Here is an 18,595-nt window from a genome sequence, read left to right as displayed (position 1 = left end):
ACTCTTCCCACCGAGCGCCCCGCCTTCCAGCATGCTGGCCCCCTTGAGTGTAACTAATCCACATCAGCATCCCTCCTTTCAGGGATGGAATATGGGAAGGTGGGGGGATGCTTCATCCCTACAGCTTGGAAACCTTATCAACCCAATATCTCAGGGCCACACAAGTCAGAGGCCCTTTCTGCCACCTCTTCTTCCAACCATGATCCCATCATTCTCTCCGAGCAGAACATTCCAGGCCATGCTCTACCGTTTGCGTCCCATATTAGTTCAAATAAATCCTTCATGCCATCTCTTACATCTATAGGTTTCCATAGTCAACTGCTTTGACTCTAATTCAGACTTTAATATTTGCATACCAGGATATAGTAGACAAGGCTCTTATCAGACTCCTTGGCTCATCTATCTCTTGTTCCAAAAGACTCTTCCTGAGCATCATGGTTTTTATACCATGTCTACTTGTCAACCTACTGTAGCTCCCTATTATCTACAAGTTAGGGTATAGGAAAATATTGAGGGGCATGGATGCTGACAAGAGTCTTTCTGGGCTCCAATCCTGAATCTACCAGATATTAACTGTAAGTTTGGGCAAGTTACTTAAGCACCCTGTGCCACAATATCCTCCACCTGAAATAGGGATAATATAGTACATATCTCATAGGATTAATCTGAAGATTAATTAATATAGAAAAGGGTCTGATATTTAATAAACACCAGTAAGCAGCATCTATTATTACTATTATTATGGAATATGGCTCACTCTTCTTGGCTCAGCATCCACTGGTTTATACAATCTGTACTGTGGAACTTCATTTTTAGGACAGTGGATACTATCCTGGAGCTCCCTGTAGCTTCCCAAACAAATTAGAAACCCAGTTAAAGTGATAGGCATGGTGGCCAATGAACAAATACTTAATCTGAGCCAAGAGCCTAGAAGAAGTACAGAAAGCTGGGGAGAAGTGGTTTTCTCTCCTCTGCTGCTCCCAGGGACACATGCTATGCTCTGAGAAGTCAGAAGGAAGATTTGAGCTGATTATAATCTAATGAGGCTGCCAAATCAGTTTTACTTTCCAATACAGCGTAATGACTGGTGAGTCCCATGGGCCCTGAGTGAGGGTTATTTTAACTGGTAGCATTATCTGGGTCAGACTGGTCAGCCTCTATGGGGGAACACTCTGGGAAATGTCATCTTCCAAGGCAGAGTGGAAGCAGCACTTAACCACTGAATAGATGGTGATACCCATGGTATTTGGAGGGCAATTTCTGAGTTCATGAGATCCAACAAGGGAGCACGGGATGGAAAAAAAAATGAAAGAGAAAGGAGACAGAAGAAGGGCAAAGACACGGCATAATGTGGGGGGAAGAACGATACAAGTGGAAGAACAGCTAAGGGATAGCAAGAAAGTGATTTAAAAAAAAGAAGAAATGGGCACTGAGGGGGGCACTTGATGGGATGAGCACTGGGTGTTATATGTTGGAAAAAATTTCAATTTTAAAAAGAAAATCTTAAAAACTTTTAAAAAGCAGAAAAGAAACGAAGAAGAAGAAGAGGGGGAAAAAGAAGAAAAAAAAAGTGTAGAGATTAAAAGAACTGAATGCTGAGGGACGGGAGCATGTCTGCAACTAGAACTAAAACCACCAAGGGGGCTTGAGTGCCTGATGGATTCTGAAGAACTAAAAGACACGAAGACGAAGAAACAAGCCCACAAACAAAACATGGGACACCCCTTTGCAGCCCAAGCAGTGTCATCTGTAAATATTTCTTAATAGGCTTAGTGAAGTGCTAAATGAAATGGTCTGGCAAATTCGCACCCGCTGGCTGGATTCTCGAAGCCCCAGACCTCGCTCCTTCTGCGGTAGCAAGTGGCGAGGGCGAGTTACCGCTCCCCCCGCCCCTCACCCCCAGCTCTAGTTCCTTCTAGAACTTTCCCCACCGGGGAAACAAGGCTGGTTCAAGAGGCAGCCCCGGGGCTGCTGCTGAGAGGAAGTGGGGTCCCCGCGGGGTTTGCCCCAAAGTCAGCAGCGCGGGCCCTGCCCGCCCCCCCATCCACCGACTGCGGAGGAGGCAGCCTTGGGCAGCATCGCATATGCTTTGGGGTAACGATTTAGCCCATCCCAAACTACGGGTCTACACAAAACGGTCACTATCTTCACGCCCTGCGTTGCGAAGAGATGGTGAAAAGAGCTCGGTATTTCTGAGCTATCTTTGCCTCGTAGGTAAAGAATTTCGTGAGACATACACGCAAAACCACCATCTAGAGAATCAGAAGTGGAGGCCAGATCCGCAGGCCAGTTGGTCCTTGACAATACCCACGGGAACAGTCACGGGGAACCGCCGAGGGCAACATTCTTCGGAAGCCGAGAAACCCTCGTCTCGTACAAGCTCCAAACAGGAGGTGGACGCGTTGAACCCAAGGAAGGCGGGGAGGGTATTAAGATCATCTCTAGACCCGGGGGGGGGGGCGCTCCTTGGTGTTCTTTTGCTGCTCCGAAGGTTTCCCAATCGCAATGGGGTTTTCCTGGTCTTCCTCTTGTTTTGGTGTCGCCCCTGCCCCCCGGGCTATGATGGGGGCGAGCGAGGCCCTTAGAAGGTCTCGGAGTCTTTCCCGCCTTTCTCCGCCTGCAGCCCCGGAAGCCGCCACCACCGGAAGCCGCCGCCACCTCTCACCCGCTCCCCTGCCGCGCCCTGCGCTCCGGGCCCCCCCACTCCGCGCTCCGCACGGGGCAGCCCCCCGGGGAGCACAGCACCGCCCGTCCACGCCCCCTCCCACGTACCGCACCCTGCGGCTCTCCCTTCTTGGCACTGTCCACAGGCTGTAAACGTGAGCAGGTGGCCAACCACGTGCCCGAGCACTCTCTCCGCTTGACCGTAAGCCCAGGCGGGCAGGGCCGGCTCAGGGACTGCGGCCATGGCCGCCCCAGAGGGCGCTGCGCCGAGGGGCGGGCTGGGTCAGATCACGTGGGAGTGGGGGACGGAAGGGAATGGAGGAGAAGCTGCCAATCAAAAGCTGCCGCGGCCACGTGACCTTAGCTGGCCAATCAGAACTCTTTACCCGGTTCTTGAAAAACTGGAGCTGTGGGCGGAGTTTTCCCAGACGTCGGCCTGGCATCTGTTTCGGGTGCAGGTGCGTTTTTGAGGCAGGGCTCCCCCTGGAAGCCTCGCAGAGGAAACTAGGGAGGGGGTGGGGGGGGCAGGTTAGGGAAGAGGCCAGGCGATGGGGCAGGCATCAGGACGGAGTACGAGGTGACCCTGGAGCCCTCTTCTGGGCTGTGAGGTGAGGGTAGTTCCGACAGGAAGGCTGCTCCAGGTAGCTCCAGGTTCTCCTCCCATCTCCTCGTCTCTTCCTGGAGCCATGCACTCTAGATAAGAAGCTGCCCAGCCACCTGCCTGGGCTCTGGTCCTGGCTCACTTTTCACCCACTTTCTCCAACCCTTTCTTGCCTTGGCTTCGCTCAGCTGAACCCACTGATTTTGCATTTTGCTCTTTCCCATCTGCGCGGGTAACCGGGCTCCAGATGTTGGAACCACGCAGATTCTCTGCTTGGCGCCACGTGCCGCGTCCCAGACGTGAGTGAGGTGCCTCCGCGATTTCGATGCGCCTTCCTGGGAGGGAGACCCGAGGCTCCAAGACATTGCCCACCTCCAAGACCCTGTGCTTATTCGGGCTTTTAAAAAAGGAATTTGTCTTATTGAAGGAAAAACCCGGAATCTATTAAAAAATCTCTTGATATTTTTAAATTAACTGGAAATGTGGTGGGTTTTTCCCCAATATTTTCATCTAAAGCAGCCTAAATGAATGAGTATGATGGGGGAAACCGCCTTTTTTAGAATTCACTGCTCCATTTCTTTCATCCATATCCATCATTGATAACATAAGCTACCACATTTAATGGCACATTTAATGCCAGGCTTTATATATTCACACACAAATTTCATCCTCAGGCTTGGAGAGGATAATTTCCCCAAAGTCACACAGCTGGTATGTGGAAAGGCTTAGGTTCCAACTTGGGTCTCTTTGACTCCAAACCCATGCTCTTAACTGTTTCACTCAACTTTTGCCAGCAATCATATCTCCTGGGCTGAATGCCAAGACCTAAATCCATAGGGATTTGGGAGTGGAAGGAGGAGAAAGAAAGTAGGTCTTTGGAAATGCTTTGGAAATGGTTTCTGCATATCTGGGCAGCATTCCATGACCAAGGATCCCAAGTCCTTTACCACTTGTACTACAGTGTGTTCATTCATTCAACAAATACAGAACAGTCCTTGTGTTAGGCACTGTTCTAGGCACCAAATGTTTCGCAACGAACAAAACAGACCATTAAAACAAAACAAAGCAAAAACTTTCCACTAGGGGCGCCTGGGTGGCTCAGCGGTTGAGCACCTGCCTTCCGCTCAGGGCGTGATCCTGGAGTCCCAGGATTGAGTCCCACGTAGGTCTCCCTGCATGGAGCCTGCTTCTCCCTCTGCCTGTGTCTCTGCCTCTCTCTCTCTCTCTCTCTCTCTCTCTCTCTCATAAATAAATAAACATCTTTAAAAACAAAAACAAAACCTTCCACTATGCTTGCTCATGAAGTCTACATTCTGGGAAGCAGGAAGGAAGCTGAGAAGGGTGGTACTCAATAAACATCAAAATGAGTAAATTTTGCAATGATCACTTTGGTGGGGAGGGGAGCAAAGGAAAGGAAATTTAAAGTGCAATCTAAAAATAGGGTGGTCAGATTAGGCATCCCTGAGAAAGTGACTTTTGAGCAGCCTTGAAGGAGATGAGGAAGTGAGGAACGTAGCTATCTTGGGAAAAAATAGTCCTAGCATAGAGAAGAATCAGTGCAAAGGCCCTGGGGCACATCCAAGGAACAGTGAGAAGGTCAGAGTGGCTGGAAGCAAGGGCAATTGGAGATGATGACAGAGAAAAAAAACAGTCACCAGAAAGGCCGGAAATTCAGGACAGTATTTCATGTGCTAGTCTCTTAAAATATCAGTGATGTGATGGTTTTTCCAATTCTCACTAAGCCCTCAAGATCTTTATATACTCATCATTTTCAGGATTCCAAATGAAAAGAATAATGTAGTCCTGGTGCTGTATGGCAGCTTCAGTTGCTCATTAAGCCATTCCTGCTCCACCTACCCACCCCAACACCTACACTCAACTCAGTTTTTTCAAGAAAACTTTTTCAAGAAGCTGGGGTAATTGGAAACCAGAAGAGGCAAAATTCCCCACCTCTGAGGCCACCTGCAGCTGCCACTTCTGCATACCTTCTCTCCCCACAGAGCCCGAGCTCCTCCTTTCCCTACATGCCCAGGGCCAGCCCCAACCCCAGGTCTGACTGACGCTGATCTTCCACAAGAAGACTCTTAGAGAAACTCTGCTTTGTTCTGGAGACCTTCCTCACCCTACGGCCCATTCTGTGTAACTTTGTTCCTTGTACCTGATTTTTAGCTATTGACCTGGTAGCCCACACCCCCCGGGGACTCAGATCGTGCCTGGTATTGTCAGCCCCCAGCCTGACACATGTTCAGCACATCCCTGATGCCTCCCACCAACCTACTGGGAAATCACAGTGATCTGTCAACCTATGGGAACCAGCCTTTCTCTAGGGGCTGGGGCTCCCCCCAGGGTCTGGGGAGTCTTCCACAAGCTTCTTCCAGTTTGCCAAGCTGGTCATCCACTATGCCTTCTAACTAATTACTGCACGTATCCAGGCCATATCACCTTCCTTCTTCACTGTGAACTCCCATTCGTGATGATATCCCCGACAGGCCCACAGCAAAGTTGGGGGGAGGGGTCCAAGTTGCAGCAGAGAGCGGCTGCTTGCTAACACTGCCCACTATCCAGCTGCCACACACTCTGGGGCTCGGGCCCACCTATGGCAAGCTCGAGGGGCATTGGCCAAGGTAAATCTGAGACATGTGAGTGGAATAGGGAGTCCTGGGAGCACTAGATCAAATGGACCTCAAGTGCTGCATGTTGTCTCCATTCAGGATGGTGTATATCATTCCATATATTTTTCCTATGAAGATGAAAAATCATATAGTTTTTCTATGATATACACAAGTTCTGCAACTTGTTTTTTTGAATTGAACAGCATATTGTAGAACCATCTCTGGCCATATTTGGGGGGAACACTAACACATATATCCATGTCATTTTTGTAAACAGCTGCCTGATTCTATAGTATGAACATATTATGGAATCGAGTAGCCTTTATTTGTTTAATTGGTATCCTACTGATGGCTATTAGAAGGGTTTTCCATTTATTTATTTACTTACTTACTTATTTGCTATCACAAACAATACTGCAATGCACACTCTTATAAATGTATCCTTGAACATATGCATGAGTAGTTACATAGAATAAATTCCTAGAAGTGAAATTACGGGATAGCTACTGCCAAATTGCCTTCCAAAGAGTCTATTTACCCTCCTGCCAACAGTGTATCAGTGAGTGAGAAGATTAGGATTGTAAATATTTTTTACAAAGTACTTTTTTCCAAGAAAGGGAGGCAGGATTGCTGTTGGGAGCTAACGTCATTAAGCGGGAAAGCATCAAAGTGTATCAAATCTCAGGGACAGGATTAGCCCACGATGAGCAAATGAGTAGCAAAGTCAAGGACCAAGAGAGATAACAGGTAAGGTGCAAGTGTGGATTGAGTCTAGTTTCTTGAGGGCAATAGGGAATTCCAACTTGTGCCAGAGAGGTAGCTACTGTGTTTAAAAGAGTCTTGCCAGGCTGGACAGGTGTGGCTCTGTGCAAATCTCACCATACTGACTGCAGGTCATCCACGTTATTGATCGTAACTTCTTGGTAGGGGGCAAAGCAGAACTTTCTGTTTCCTGTGCTTCCGTAGAGGTGACATTGCCATGTGTCAGCCTACATCATTTACACAAACACATCAGCCCCACTGCGACTCTCCCCTGAGGGAGCATAACACACAGCCAAGCTCACAGTTGCAGTTTGGGGTTTGAGCTGCCTACGAACACGACCCAACATATGGGTTCCTACACAGGAAGAAGGCAAAGCCATAAAATGAGAGGTCAGAGATCTGAGGTTGAATCCCAGACCTGCCACTTACCAGCTGGGTGGCAAGTTACCTAAGTTCTCTGAGTGCCTTTCTTATAGGAAAATGAGGCTATAATCAGATCTCAAAGGAGTGTGAAGATTAAACAGCATATATACACCTGACACAATGGCTGGCCAGTAGCACCTGCTCCTATCACCTGTTTTGGAGGAACACCATTCAGGATATCCTTTGGACCACAGAATTAGATGCCACATTTGAGAATCTAAGAGAAAAATATGGAAATTTCAATAATACTCCCTACGATTTACTTTCAACTCCAACCCTAGAATCCTGACCATCTGGGGAAAAGTAGGATATTCAACCTTGAACCAAAGGCTTTGAAACAACAATGACTCCAAACAAGCCCAAGCAAAATCCAACTTGGATGTCTCTTTTATTTGTTTGTCTTAGTGGATTTTATGGAGAAAAAGATATAAATAAATGAAGAGCTTTATTCCAGGACAACATTCTCTAAAATGACTCTATGGGAAAGGCAGCAAGTAAAAATCTTTAGGCAATATTTACTTTCTTTGCCATTAATTCACATAACATGAAATAGTGGATTTCAAAATATTTTCCTAAATATTTACCCAAATCCTTAAAGGCAAACACAGCCAATGTTTGTGTAAAAATTAACCTCGTTCCTTATTATTTGGACCTTAATAAAGATATTTTATAGGAAAATAAAGATGCCAGGGTTGACTGGCTAATATTTTAGCCAGAGTCAGAGAGATGGAACCTGAATTCAGGAATTTTTTCCCTTTTAGTTCTTGCACTCTGTTAAGAAGTAAGTGATTTCCAAGGTTGACCACCAGAGGGCACTGATGCAAAAGTGAGTCACAGATTCCCATACAGAGTATTCGGTCTTGTATCACCAAAATGTTGCCCTTTAAACAAAATACCCCTTTTATTTGAGCAAAACTTTGAATACAAAGAGCTCAAGCTAGACTGAGAGCAGAATGTCCAAGAACATGCAAACACTGGTTTAAACACAAACTATTCCCGAATAATATTCTTAAGTGTTGTTATTGTCTTGTTAAAAATAGAAGTAACATTAAAAATTAGGTGGAAGCAAGCACATGTTCCGAATAACCAGGCACTCATCTCTTGGGCTCATTCCTGCATTCCTCCAATTCTCACTGTGTATACCATTCCTTTGGGCTCAGTGCCCAATAAGCTCCAGTGTAGTGTCTACAAGATCTGTGTTTGAATCCCAGCTTTACCACATGATAGGTTTTGTGACTGACCTTAAGAATATCTCTAGGCCTCAGTTTTCTCACCTGGAAAATGGGAATAGTAATACTTATTTTGCAGAGCTGTAGTACGGTGTAGGAGATTATGCTTATAATAAAGTCCCTAGTACATTTTGGGGGCCTAATTCTTTTACTGGATGATATATGGGATTCACACACATGAACAACTACTATTATTATTCCTATATTACAGACATGAAAACTAAGGTTGAATAACATGACAAAGATCACAGAGCTTGTAAGTAGCAAAGAAGTGGACGAAGCTCATATTATCTTTACTTTCCACGCTGCTTCCCCTTGGAGGGTAGAGGATGGGTGGATGGATGTTGCATATTATGCTTCTTTCGATGTCCAAGACTGACAAACATAGTTGCTACTCACATGCCTGGTGGAGATGATGAATATGCATACATAGCAACTTCTTTTAAAAATGAGATAAAAATACAGTTTGCTCTGAAGAGTCAAAAAAACTTTACCAAAGCAATGTATTGTTATCATTATTATCATCATCATTATCAGTATGATTAAATGCATGACCGGTTTGGCAGATGGTAGGGTAATGATACACAGAGACTGTAATTCAGTCTAAAAGATGCTACATTTTCAGGAAAGAGGAGGAAAGGGAGGCCAGGCTGAACCAGATAGTTCAGAGATTTTGAGCAGAGAGAGAAGCTAAGCCCATGAGGGACAGAGACTCAGGGGAGCCCTGGGACTCTCACAGGTAAACTGGTCTAGGGCCCACAGGTAGCCACACCTGGCTCAGCAAGCCCCAAAGAAGAACGGTGTGAATCTGGAGAGGCCTCATCTTTTGCTCCTGGTCTCCGCGTGCCCGTCTCTGCCTCTGCCCCCATCATGATTCCTAGTGATCAAAGACCATGTCTAGCCTGTCTTTATATTCCCAGTGCTAGGCCTAATGGCTTGCTCAGGAACTCCCTACAGCCTGAAAAATTAAAGGCCCCACACTCACCACCACCACAGGAAGAGGCTTTCGCCAGCATCCATCTGAAGCATCAGAATCAAGTGCTTTTAGCCACAGCACCCTCAGAGCTCTGGGACCAGAGTTTTCTTGCAGTGAGAAGCACAGGCCTGCAAGCAAGCCAGACAGAAGCTAATTAGAACAACTCCAACCTGCCATGACTAACGTGCTTATTTAATTTCAAATGTTTATTTGTTGACCTACAGAAATCAAATACAGCAGCATCACAGGCCAGGCTGCCACTGGGGCCCCAGGAGCCATGTCTGTGTGCACAGCAATTATGTAGGCCCCACCTGGGCAGGGGTTGGCTTGCCTGGTGAAACCTGGAACAGAATCCACTCTGGGATGGTGTCAGTTCTTTAGGGAATGTTGTCCAACTTCAGCAGCAAATGAAAGGCATGAAGTTGGTCCCAGAAGGCCTCTGACCAGCAAGGGCTCTCCAGCATGAAGGCTAATAATAAAATAGTTAATTCTTTATCAGGATTCTACTATCCATCATGCCCTTTATGTACATGATCACATCTGTTTGTCAATCTTTATGAGACATATATAACTATTCCAATCTTACAGGTGAAAAAATTGAGTCTCTGAGAGGTTAAATGGCTTATGTATGGCCATATATGAAAATAACACTGGTGAACAAATATTTATTGGGTATTCACCATGATTCTGAGCTGAGCACTTAATGTAGTACCATTTTGTCCTCAGACTAACCCTACAAGGTAAAGATTATTATTAACCCCATTTTTCAGATGAGGACACTGAGGCTCGGGGAGATTAAGTAAATTCATCTAGGGAACAAGGATTTCAACATACACAGTCATACCCTACGACTCAAGCCTGAAATCACTGTGCTATGCCTGATCCTTGGGCTAGACTTCCTCAGATCATAAGATGTGAAACTAAGATTCAAACTCAGTGTATCTGGCTTCAAAGCCCATACTACCTTCTGGCTCAAGATTACACAATTCTGCAAGTGAGGCTCTTGTCTATGAAGCAGCAATGGCCATTGAAATCCAAACATATTGGCACAGGCTACTCCTATCGAAGGGCAGTCAAAGAGAATTGAAAATGGAGGCATCTAGGGCAGCCCGGGTGGCCCAGCAGTTTAGCGCCACCTTCAGCCCAGGGCATGATCCTGGAGACCATGGAGCCTGCTTCTTCCTCTGCCTGTGTCATGAATAAATAAATAGAATCTTTAAAAAAAGAAAAAGAAAATGGAGGCATCTAGAAGGAGACTGACATCAGAAGGGAAAGATTGAAGCTGGAAGTTAAAACCCATTGCCCAGATTAGCAGCCAAGCATCCCTGTTGCAGCCAGAGGCAGGCGTAGTCGACACTGGTAGTGAGACTCCAGCTGTGCATGGGAACTGGGATCGGGCTTGTAATCAAGCTAATGACCGCTAACATTTACTGAGCCCCAGCTAGGTACCAGACATGGTTCAAGGCCCTACAGTTACAAGGTAACTGAGGCTCAGACCTAGAAGACTTGCCCAAGGTGAATCATGTAGGAAGGGGCAGTCAGCACTTAGATCCAGATCTCACCCTACAGCCCCCAACCAGAGCTTTCTGCCACTAACATCGCTAGGGGTTGAGCTAACTTAATGCTTCAGTTAACTAGGTTTTATCATCTACAAAATGAGCTCATAAGTTCCTCTCTTCTTTTAATAGGGAGGGAATGTTTTAAGGTGGTTTAAAAAAAAATCTGCCGAAAGCTTTAAAATTTTTCAAGCTGTCACTAAATGGATATACCTGCCACAGAAAGGATGCAAAATCCTTTTTTTCACCTTTTATTTATTATTTATTTAGATTTTATTTATTTATTCATGTGTGTGAGAGAGAGAGGCAGAGACACAGGCAGAGGGAGAAGCAGGCTCCATACAGGGAGCCCGATGTGGGACTCGATCCCAGGACTCCAGGGTGGCACCATGGGCTGAAGGCAGGCGCTAAACCACTGAGCCACACAGGGGTCCCCAGGATGCAAGATCCTTAAAAAAGATAATGACAACATCAAAACAAGATCCATTTCTAGTGTTTACGGTAATCAGTTAAACCCACAAAGATGGAAATGGAACTGTATCACATCTCATTAAAACACTAGTCACACACACACACACACACACACACACCTTTACTAGCCTATAATTAATGGCAATTCCTTTCTACAAGGAAGTAGGCAGGTCTGTATGGACTGAGCAGTATGAAGTTAAATTCCAACGTATGATTAGTGCATCTTAACTCCCCTACCTCCATAAGTTGCTGCTGCCCAGTGTATTAGAATTTCTAAGGAAATCCCTAGGGGCACCTGGGTGGCTCAGTGGTTGAGCATCTACCTTTGGCTCAGGTCGTGATCCCAGGGTCCTAGGATCGAGTCCCACATCAGGCTCAGAGGGGAGCCTGTTTCTCCCTCTGCCTATGTCTCTGCTTCTCTGTGTGTGTGTGTCTCTCATGAATAAATAAATAAAATCTTGAAAAGAAAAGAAACAAGAAAAGAAATTCCTTAAAGAGTCAACAGGATTAGGAACAGATCTCACTGCTTTGTTGAATATCTCCAACCTAGTCATCAGCCATGAATCACACAGAACAATGTAGAAGTTGTCCTAGAAGTTCCCCGTCACAAGATGGAAAGGACTCTTTCTAAGCAGCTTCTCCCCCATCGTAAGAAAAACCACAAAAGGTTCATGTTGATTTGATACTTTCACTTGAACTTGGGCAACCCATTTTAATTCACGTTTGCCTAGCTCCGAGTCACAATATCAAGACCAAAAAAAACACTAGCAAGTATTTCTTCAAAAATATTCATTTCCGCATGTTTTCATATACCACTAGAATCTTACCATGACTGTCACAAATTGGCACTGAAGTCCACATATTTAGCAGTTCTGTGTGATGGGTTTATTACTCTATATACTGCTAACTCCCTAGAGAGTGTCACTTAATTAAATGCAGAGAAGTCTTCATGGATAGATTTCTAATTTACCGTTTCTATGCCAAGTCTCAGAGGTCCCATTTCCTTTCAGAAAATTCTACTGCCACAAAAAGAGAGATTAATGAAATCAAATGGCTATTATGTCTCCTAAGACTGAGACCCGCCTGTATCTGAACTCTGGATTTAGGGCAGAAGTCAAAAGAACATGCTGCCAAAAGGGAAAACCTCTTTCTTCCTTCGACTTGAGCATCTCTCACAAGTTAGTAGTTGCCCAACCTGTGAGCATTCTTTGATTTGAAAATTCCGTATAGATATTGGAGGACTATTGCAACTGTAGTATTCAAAATCCTTGCCAACGTGTTTCTCCACTTCAACCACCATCTTAGCAGAAATTCTCATAAAACTGATGAAAAAAGTCAGGTTGAGACCTCGTGAAAACATTTAGGCTTGTAGAAGAATGTATGTGGCCTGGTTGAGTTGTGGGGACAGTTCCAGCTCTGGTCCTCCTGTCGGGTTTCCTCCTCTTTTGAGCGAGCAAACAGGAATGTCTAATCTCTAGGGTGCGGTGTTGGACAGCTTAACACAGACCATAAGCAGGGCCCCTGGGTGGCCTAGTTGGTTAAGCATCTGTCTTCGGCTCAGGTCAAGATCTCAGGGTCCTGGGATGGAGCCCTGCTCAACAGGGAGCCTGCTTCTCTCTCTGCCTCTCTCTCACGAATAAATAAATAAAATCTTTAAAAAAAAAAACAAAACAAAAAAAAAAAAACAAAACAGAACATGAGCCCTGGTCCCTGTCTCACCCACAACCATTCTGCCCCAGACACAGCTTACTTTGCTCCGAGGAAATGAAAGATTCCGCTTTCGAAAAGACATCTTTAATAGAACAAGTTTGTCTACTGAGCATTTTATCGCCAGAGCGCTTTAGGACAACCAGCCTATCTCCAAATGTAGAATGATCATCACTGTTTACAGTGACAATTGGGGGGCGCCTGGGTGGCTCGGTCTGCTGGGCGGCTGCCTTCGGCTTAGGCCATGATCCCAGAGTCCTGGGATCAAGCCCCACATCGGGCTCCCTGAGGATGGGCAGCCTGTTTCTCCCTCTCCATTTGTGCTCTCTCTTGCACTCTCTCTCTCTTTCTCTCAAATAAATAGATAAAATCTTTAATAATAATAATAAAACATAAAATGACAATTCTGAGGCCCTATGATGAGCATCAGCCAGCAGTCACTCAGCGTCTGTGTCCCATGGATTCTATTTCCACAGTAACTCTGACTCTCATCCTTTCTGTTCTCACTGCCCTTCCTCAGAGGAGGGCTTCATCCCCTCTCACTGGGTCAGCCATCCTCATCTCCTAACTGAGGTTCTCACTCATCTGTCCCACGCATCACACACTGCCCTATTATTCATCCTCAAGAACAGGTCCAGCTTTTGTCATGCTCTGCTCAAAAGCCCTCAGTAGCCCCCTGCTGCCCACTGCTCTGTGATCTGCCATTGAGTCCCCTCCAAAAGATGGTCCCCAACATCCACCTTTTCAAACTTATCCTCCAGTACCCTCCTTTATCTAGCTCCCTGTGACTTCCTACCTTCCACCTTTACTCCTGAGATTTCAAATCACCTTCCAGTGCTTGCATCTTCCTGTCAGAATCCTACTCCTCCCACCAAATACACACCAGAGATGATCTCATCTTCCTCTGAAACCCTATTGCCCTTTGCCCTTTTCTGAAGAAGACACACCCTGCCCATCAGGTGAGCTCGTAGTGAACTTGGCCTAACCACAAATACCTTATAGCGTTCCATACAAATTTGTATTCTTACAATGCTTAGCACAGTGCACTAAACACACACCAAATTTTCGGGAAATACCAGTGGGTGCTATGGATTTATAATGTCCCTAAAATCCATTTGCTGAAGCCTCAATTATCAGGGTGATGGTACTTGGAGGTGGGACCTTTGGGGGGTGATAAGGTCATGAGGGTGGAGGCCTTATGAATGGGATTACTGCTCTTTTAAGAAGAGATACCACAAGAGAGGTGACTGCTCTGTGCCTATCATGTGAAGACACAGCAAGAAGGCAGACCAGGAAGAGAGTTCTCACCACACACCAAATCAGCTCGTGTCTTGATCTTGGACTTCTCAGATTCCAGAACTGTGAGAAATAAATTTCTGTTGTTTAAGCCAATTAATCTATTGTATTTTGTTATAGCAGCCCAAACTGGCTACAACAGAGGGTGCATCCATGCTAGCAGACGATATACATTCAATTCCCTTTCAAAAATATTTAGATTTTAAAAATTCTCACACTTGTTAATAAAGAATTTAAAAACAAAGCAATGTGCTAAAAGACTTAATAGTACATGATACCATGCAAAATAAATACAATGTTTTGATCAACTGAGCCACCTTGCCCATAAGTGAGCGTGATCCTGTAGATTTGACAGATCTAATGTATAATATTGTGAATACTGATATTTAATACATCTCAATGATCCAAAGCCAGCCTTATGTCTCCATCTCCAATCCTTGTCCTTTTCCTCTGTGTAGTTTCTTTATAGGTTTTTTTTTTTTTTTAATGCAAGTTGGTACTGAATTTTTGGCACTTACAAACCTATCACTTTAAAAAGGGAGCTCAGAAAGTAATAAGCAGGCCCAGATTTGGGTTCAGTGCCCAAAATAAAATGCAATTTCTCCACTTTAATCAGATCCAACCAAATGGCCAGTCCAATATGCAACATATGTCCAGCCAACTGGTTGAGGTCCATGCATTTGGTTCCTTCTGCAGATTAATGAGATTATGGCATTGTTTAAAAGAGGCAGAAAATGCTAATTTGACATCTACCATGATATACTTTACAGTTTAGGGGGTTTCTGCATTTTAAGACATTTTTAATTACTTTGGTATGCCGTGCCAATGAGGACCATATGCCCGTTCTTGTGCCTCCACGGCTGTCTCCATAGTCACCTGCACATTCCCAGGCAGTGCAGACTGTCGAGAACTTGTTTATCACAGCCTCTATCTAGAAGAATCAAAGGGCAGCCTTCTCCCTTCACTTATGCATGCACTTTCTAGTTAAAGCTGTTTCGGAAGAAAATAAAAGTCACTTCATTTTCAGAATGAAAGAATTAACTGACCTGTGACAAAAACTTTGTTCAAAACAATAGGAGTTCATGTGGTTTTAAAAGCACAAACCACACACAGATAGAGGCACTCTCCAAAGGCACATACATTCCTCTGTGACTTGGGAAAATTTTTGGAATTTTACTCATACAATGAACATTATTTACATTTAAAAAAATCATTTGTGGTTCTGCAATTTGTTACTGGGCTGTGTGCTATATGCTGCCCCAGAAGTTGGCTGGGAATGATTGATGTGACATGTGTTAACATATAGGATGTTATTTCATCCTTTGCAAATGCTTCTGAACACTCTCAGAAGCTTTAGGAAAGCAGAATTGTACCTCCCGCTTTCAATCTTCAGGGGAGCCTGATGATCTCATAATCACCTCCTTGTATACTGGTGGACTTCACATGGAGAGGGTGCTCAGCACTACTTATCTCTCCAAAGGCTTTCCTAAAAGCATATTTGGATCTGAGGATTAGAATAAAAAAATTATGCAAGCTAGTTAATAAAAAACAATGGTAGCTTGACACCATGAAGAACCTACTATGTGCCAAATATTCTGATTGACTCATTCAACCCTCATAATCATACTGTGAGACAAATCACATTATTATTTCTTTCTTACAGATAAGGAAAGGGAGGCACAGAAATGTGAAGTAATTTGCCCAAGGTTGCCTAGCCAGAAAGTATTAGATTCAGGATGCAAACTCTGAGAGAGACTGCACATTTACCCAGTACACTATACTAAAAGGAAAAAAGAAAATGAACAAAGGCAAGTATCCTGCTGAAAAGATAAAGATGGAGAGAACAAGCCTACTTTTCCAAATTTTCTTGAGCAATTATTGAAAAAATTTTGTTTACCATGAAAGCATTTTAACATTTTGGGGTTCCAAAATATGAAATAATGGCATGCAGATTTAGTTAAACATTGGCAAGATGGCAGCCCTCCACTGAGGAGGTATACAGGAAAACAATGCAAAACAATGCACAAGCATATGTACCTCGAATCCACTTGACAAGAACACAAATGGCGGTGAAGAGAACATGGGCATCTTGTCTTCATCCCACCCGAAAACTGTTCCTCTTACAAGGTGGGAACCTGCTTCTTTTTCTTCTCATGTTTTAGGAAGGCAGCAAAAGCCTTCCAGGTGCAGCTTTCTCACCCTCTGGAGGCAGCCAGGTTGTTTCTTGCACTGATGTGGAGTGGACAGAAACGTCAACCCCAGGGGAAGGGGTGGAAAGCAGTGGAGAGGCAGGAAGGCTGTCATAGAACTGTTCCTTGGTGCCAGCATCGCCCACCTGTCCCCAGGCTGAGACACACCCTCTTCTGGGCTACTGCAGGTCCTGGGGAAATAAAAAATGGAAAGCTACGGGGGCTGGGAGTAGGAGGGAGAGATTGGTAGAAAACCACAAGTGAGTCTCCACCTTTTCTTCTCTAGTTTGTAGACTGCTTTCTGGCAATGTGGGCCAGTGGTCATGGGATGAGCTTCTGAATTTCCAATCCCAAATTACCTCTTTCTGTCATGAGACGTTGAACACGTCACTTAACCTGCTCCGACTTTATTCAGGCCACCACCACCTTCATCCTCTGTCTGGTTGCCTTAAAATCAAGTCCAAGCTTTTTATGATAATGCTTAATATTTGGCCACTGCTTGCCTCTCCAGCCTTATTTCTAATTCCAAATCCATATTCCAGCTGGAATTAACTTTCAAGGATCATGGTAGTTCTCACCTTTGGCCTCTGCATACTCTGTTCCCTAGAAACATTTTCCTTCCCCTCCCCGCCACTCTCTGCTTTTTTTGTAACCTAGCCAACTCCTATTCATTGCTTCCTCTAAGAAGCCTCTCTGACTGTCTTCTGTGTGCTCACCTAGCACCTAGTACTTACTCTATGGAACACTTCTAACTAAACCCATTGCAATGGGTTGTTTGCTCCCCCATATCTCACTCCTTCCTACTGGGCTCCCTCCTGCTATAAACTTCAACAGCACTGTTTAAACAATATCTCTTTCCTCTTTTATGTTTCTCTCTCTTGCTAGATTGTAAACACACTAGGATGACGACTCTATTTGTCGTCAATGTTGTATCCCTAGAGCCAGTCACAGTGCTCAGCACATAGCACAAAAATAATAAATATGGTTGACTAAATGAATAAACCAACCCCTCTGAACCTCCATTTTCCCATCTGTAAAACTGGGGGAACAATATTCATCTCCAGAAGTATGTGAAAATTCAGTGAAATAGCATGTACAAAGCACTTGACACCTGGGAGTAGTCAATAAATGGCAGCTAAATACTGACCACCCAGTATATGGCCTCATGGTTCCAATCACCTTGTAGGTCTAGGGGGAAAAATGTGCATTCAGCAGGTTGCTCACACCCCATCTCTGAAATATCACTATCATTTTCCTTAAAAAGCTCTAGAGAGGGAGCCACACCTCTCCCTCTAGCAAATACCCATTTCTCAGCCTTCTTTTAGTCAGTCAGTCAATAACTATGTCTTTATTATCAACAACAAGCTAGGTATTCAGCTACACTCCTCATGCACTTATTTGATATCCAGGATTGTAAACTATTTCCAAGAGCATTCATAGTCATTCTCACCTATTCTCTCTGTCTCTCTGTCTCTCTCTCTCTCTCTCACACACACACACACACACACACACACACATATACACACACAGAGAGACTCTAGGAAGCTTTCAAAGGACAAAGTTAGTCACATCCACTGAGGCCTCAGCCAGTGCCAGCTAGGGGCTGAGGCAGAGGGACCAAATAGATGAGGAAGGAGCCAGGCCCATTGGGAGTTCCCAGTCTACTGGTCCCTACTGGCACCTAAACAACTCCACACGGTGGTAAACCCGCTGAGGAAAATGCAGGGTAATACTGAGGGAGCCCAGAGGAGGGAGCTAGAGCACAACCTAGTCAGACCTTAAAAATGGCCTTAGAAGCAGACTTTCTGACAGGATGACTCCGTTGGCTACACCTTGAGGCCACTTGCTTTCTTTCTGTCCTCTGTGAAGATGAAGAACAGTTCATCAGCACCTACCTCATAATAACGGCCTTCATCCATCATAGAGGCCACCTCTAATGAACACAGAAGTCACCAAGGACACGGTCCTGGTCTGAATATTTCACTGTCACCAGCCTACAAGACAGGGCTTGGAATATGTCCAGTTGAATTAACAAGAGCTTTCTGGACACTTGCTATTCTATCCTTTCATAGATAAGCTCTTTGTAGGTGGTTGTGCGAATATATCACC

At 44.8% G+C, this 18,595-nt stretch overlaps 1 protein-coding gene and 1 long non-coding RNA gene across 2 annotated transcripts in view; one reads left to right on the top strand and one right to left on the bottom strand.

Moving 5' to 3' along the window:
- LOC144312982 (uncharacterized) overlaps positions 1 to 18,343 on the bottom strand; it is a 38,234-nt gene extending 19,891 nt beyond the window's left edge. Inside the window, exons 1-6 of the long non-coding RNA XR_013378623.1 lie at positions 18,264 to 18,343; positions 16,846 to 16,933; positions 16,335 to 16,677; positions 15,671 to 15,801; positions 9,599 to 9,736; positions 9,277 to 9,395 (exon numbers count right to left, since the gene is read on the bottom strand). This is a non-coding gene — a long non-coding RNA (uncharacterized LOC144312982). The remainder of the gene's footprint in view (positions 1 to 9,276; positions 9,396 to 9,598; positions 9,737 to 15,670; positions 15,802 to 16,334; positions 16,678 to 16,845; positions 16,934 to 18,263) is intronic.
- On the top strand, positions 1,928 to 3,735 carry LOC144312981 (uncharacterized). Its single transcript, XM_077896202.1, has 4 exons — positions 1,928 to 2,094; positions 2,215 to 2,426; positions 2,624 to 3,122; positions 3,513 to 3,735. Exons 1-3 carry the CDS (start codon positions 2,085 to 2,087, stop codon positions 3,020 to 3,022), a joined length of 621 nt encoding a protein of 206 aa, XP_077752328.1. The 5' UTR covers positions 1,928 to 2,084; the 3' UTR covers positions 3,023 to 3,122; positions 3,513 to 3,735.
- Positions 18,344 to 18,595: the final 252 nt, after the last annotated feature.

This window comes from Canis aureus, chromosome 4 (genome assembly GCF_053574225.1).
Source record: "Canis aureus isolate CA01 chromosome 4, VMU_Caureus_v.1.0, whole genome shotgun sequence".
NCBI lineage: Eukaryota > Metazoa > Chordata > Mammalia > Carnivora > Canidae > Canis > Canis aureus.
This window is presented reverse-complemented; position numbering and strand designations above follow the sequence as displayed.

What these genes read in the sequence shown, in the direction of transcription:
- LOC144312981 (XM_077896202.1), top strand. An exon ending in ACCCAAGGAAGGCGGGGAGG is followed by an intron (nt 2,427 to 2,623) that starts GTATTAAGATCA and finishes CTCCGCCTGCAG; the next exon opens with CCCCGGAAGCCGCCACCACC.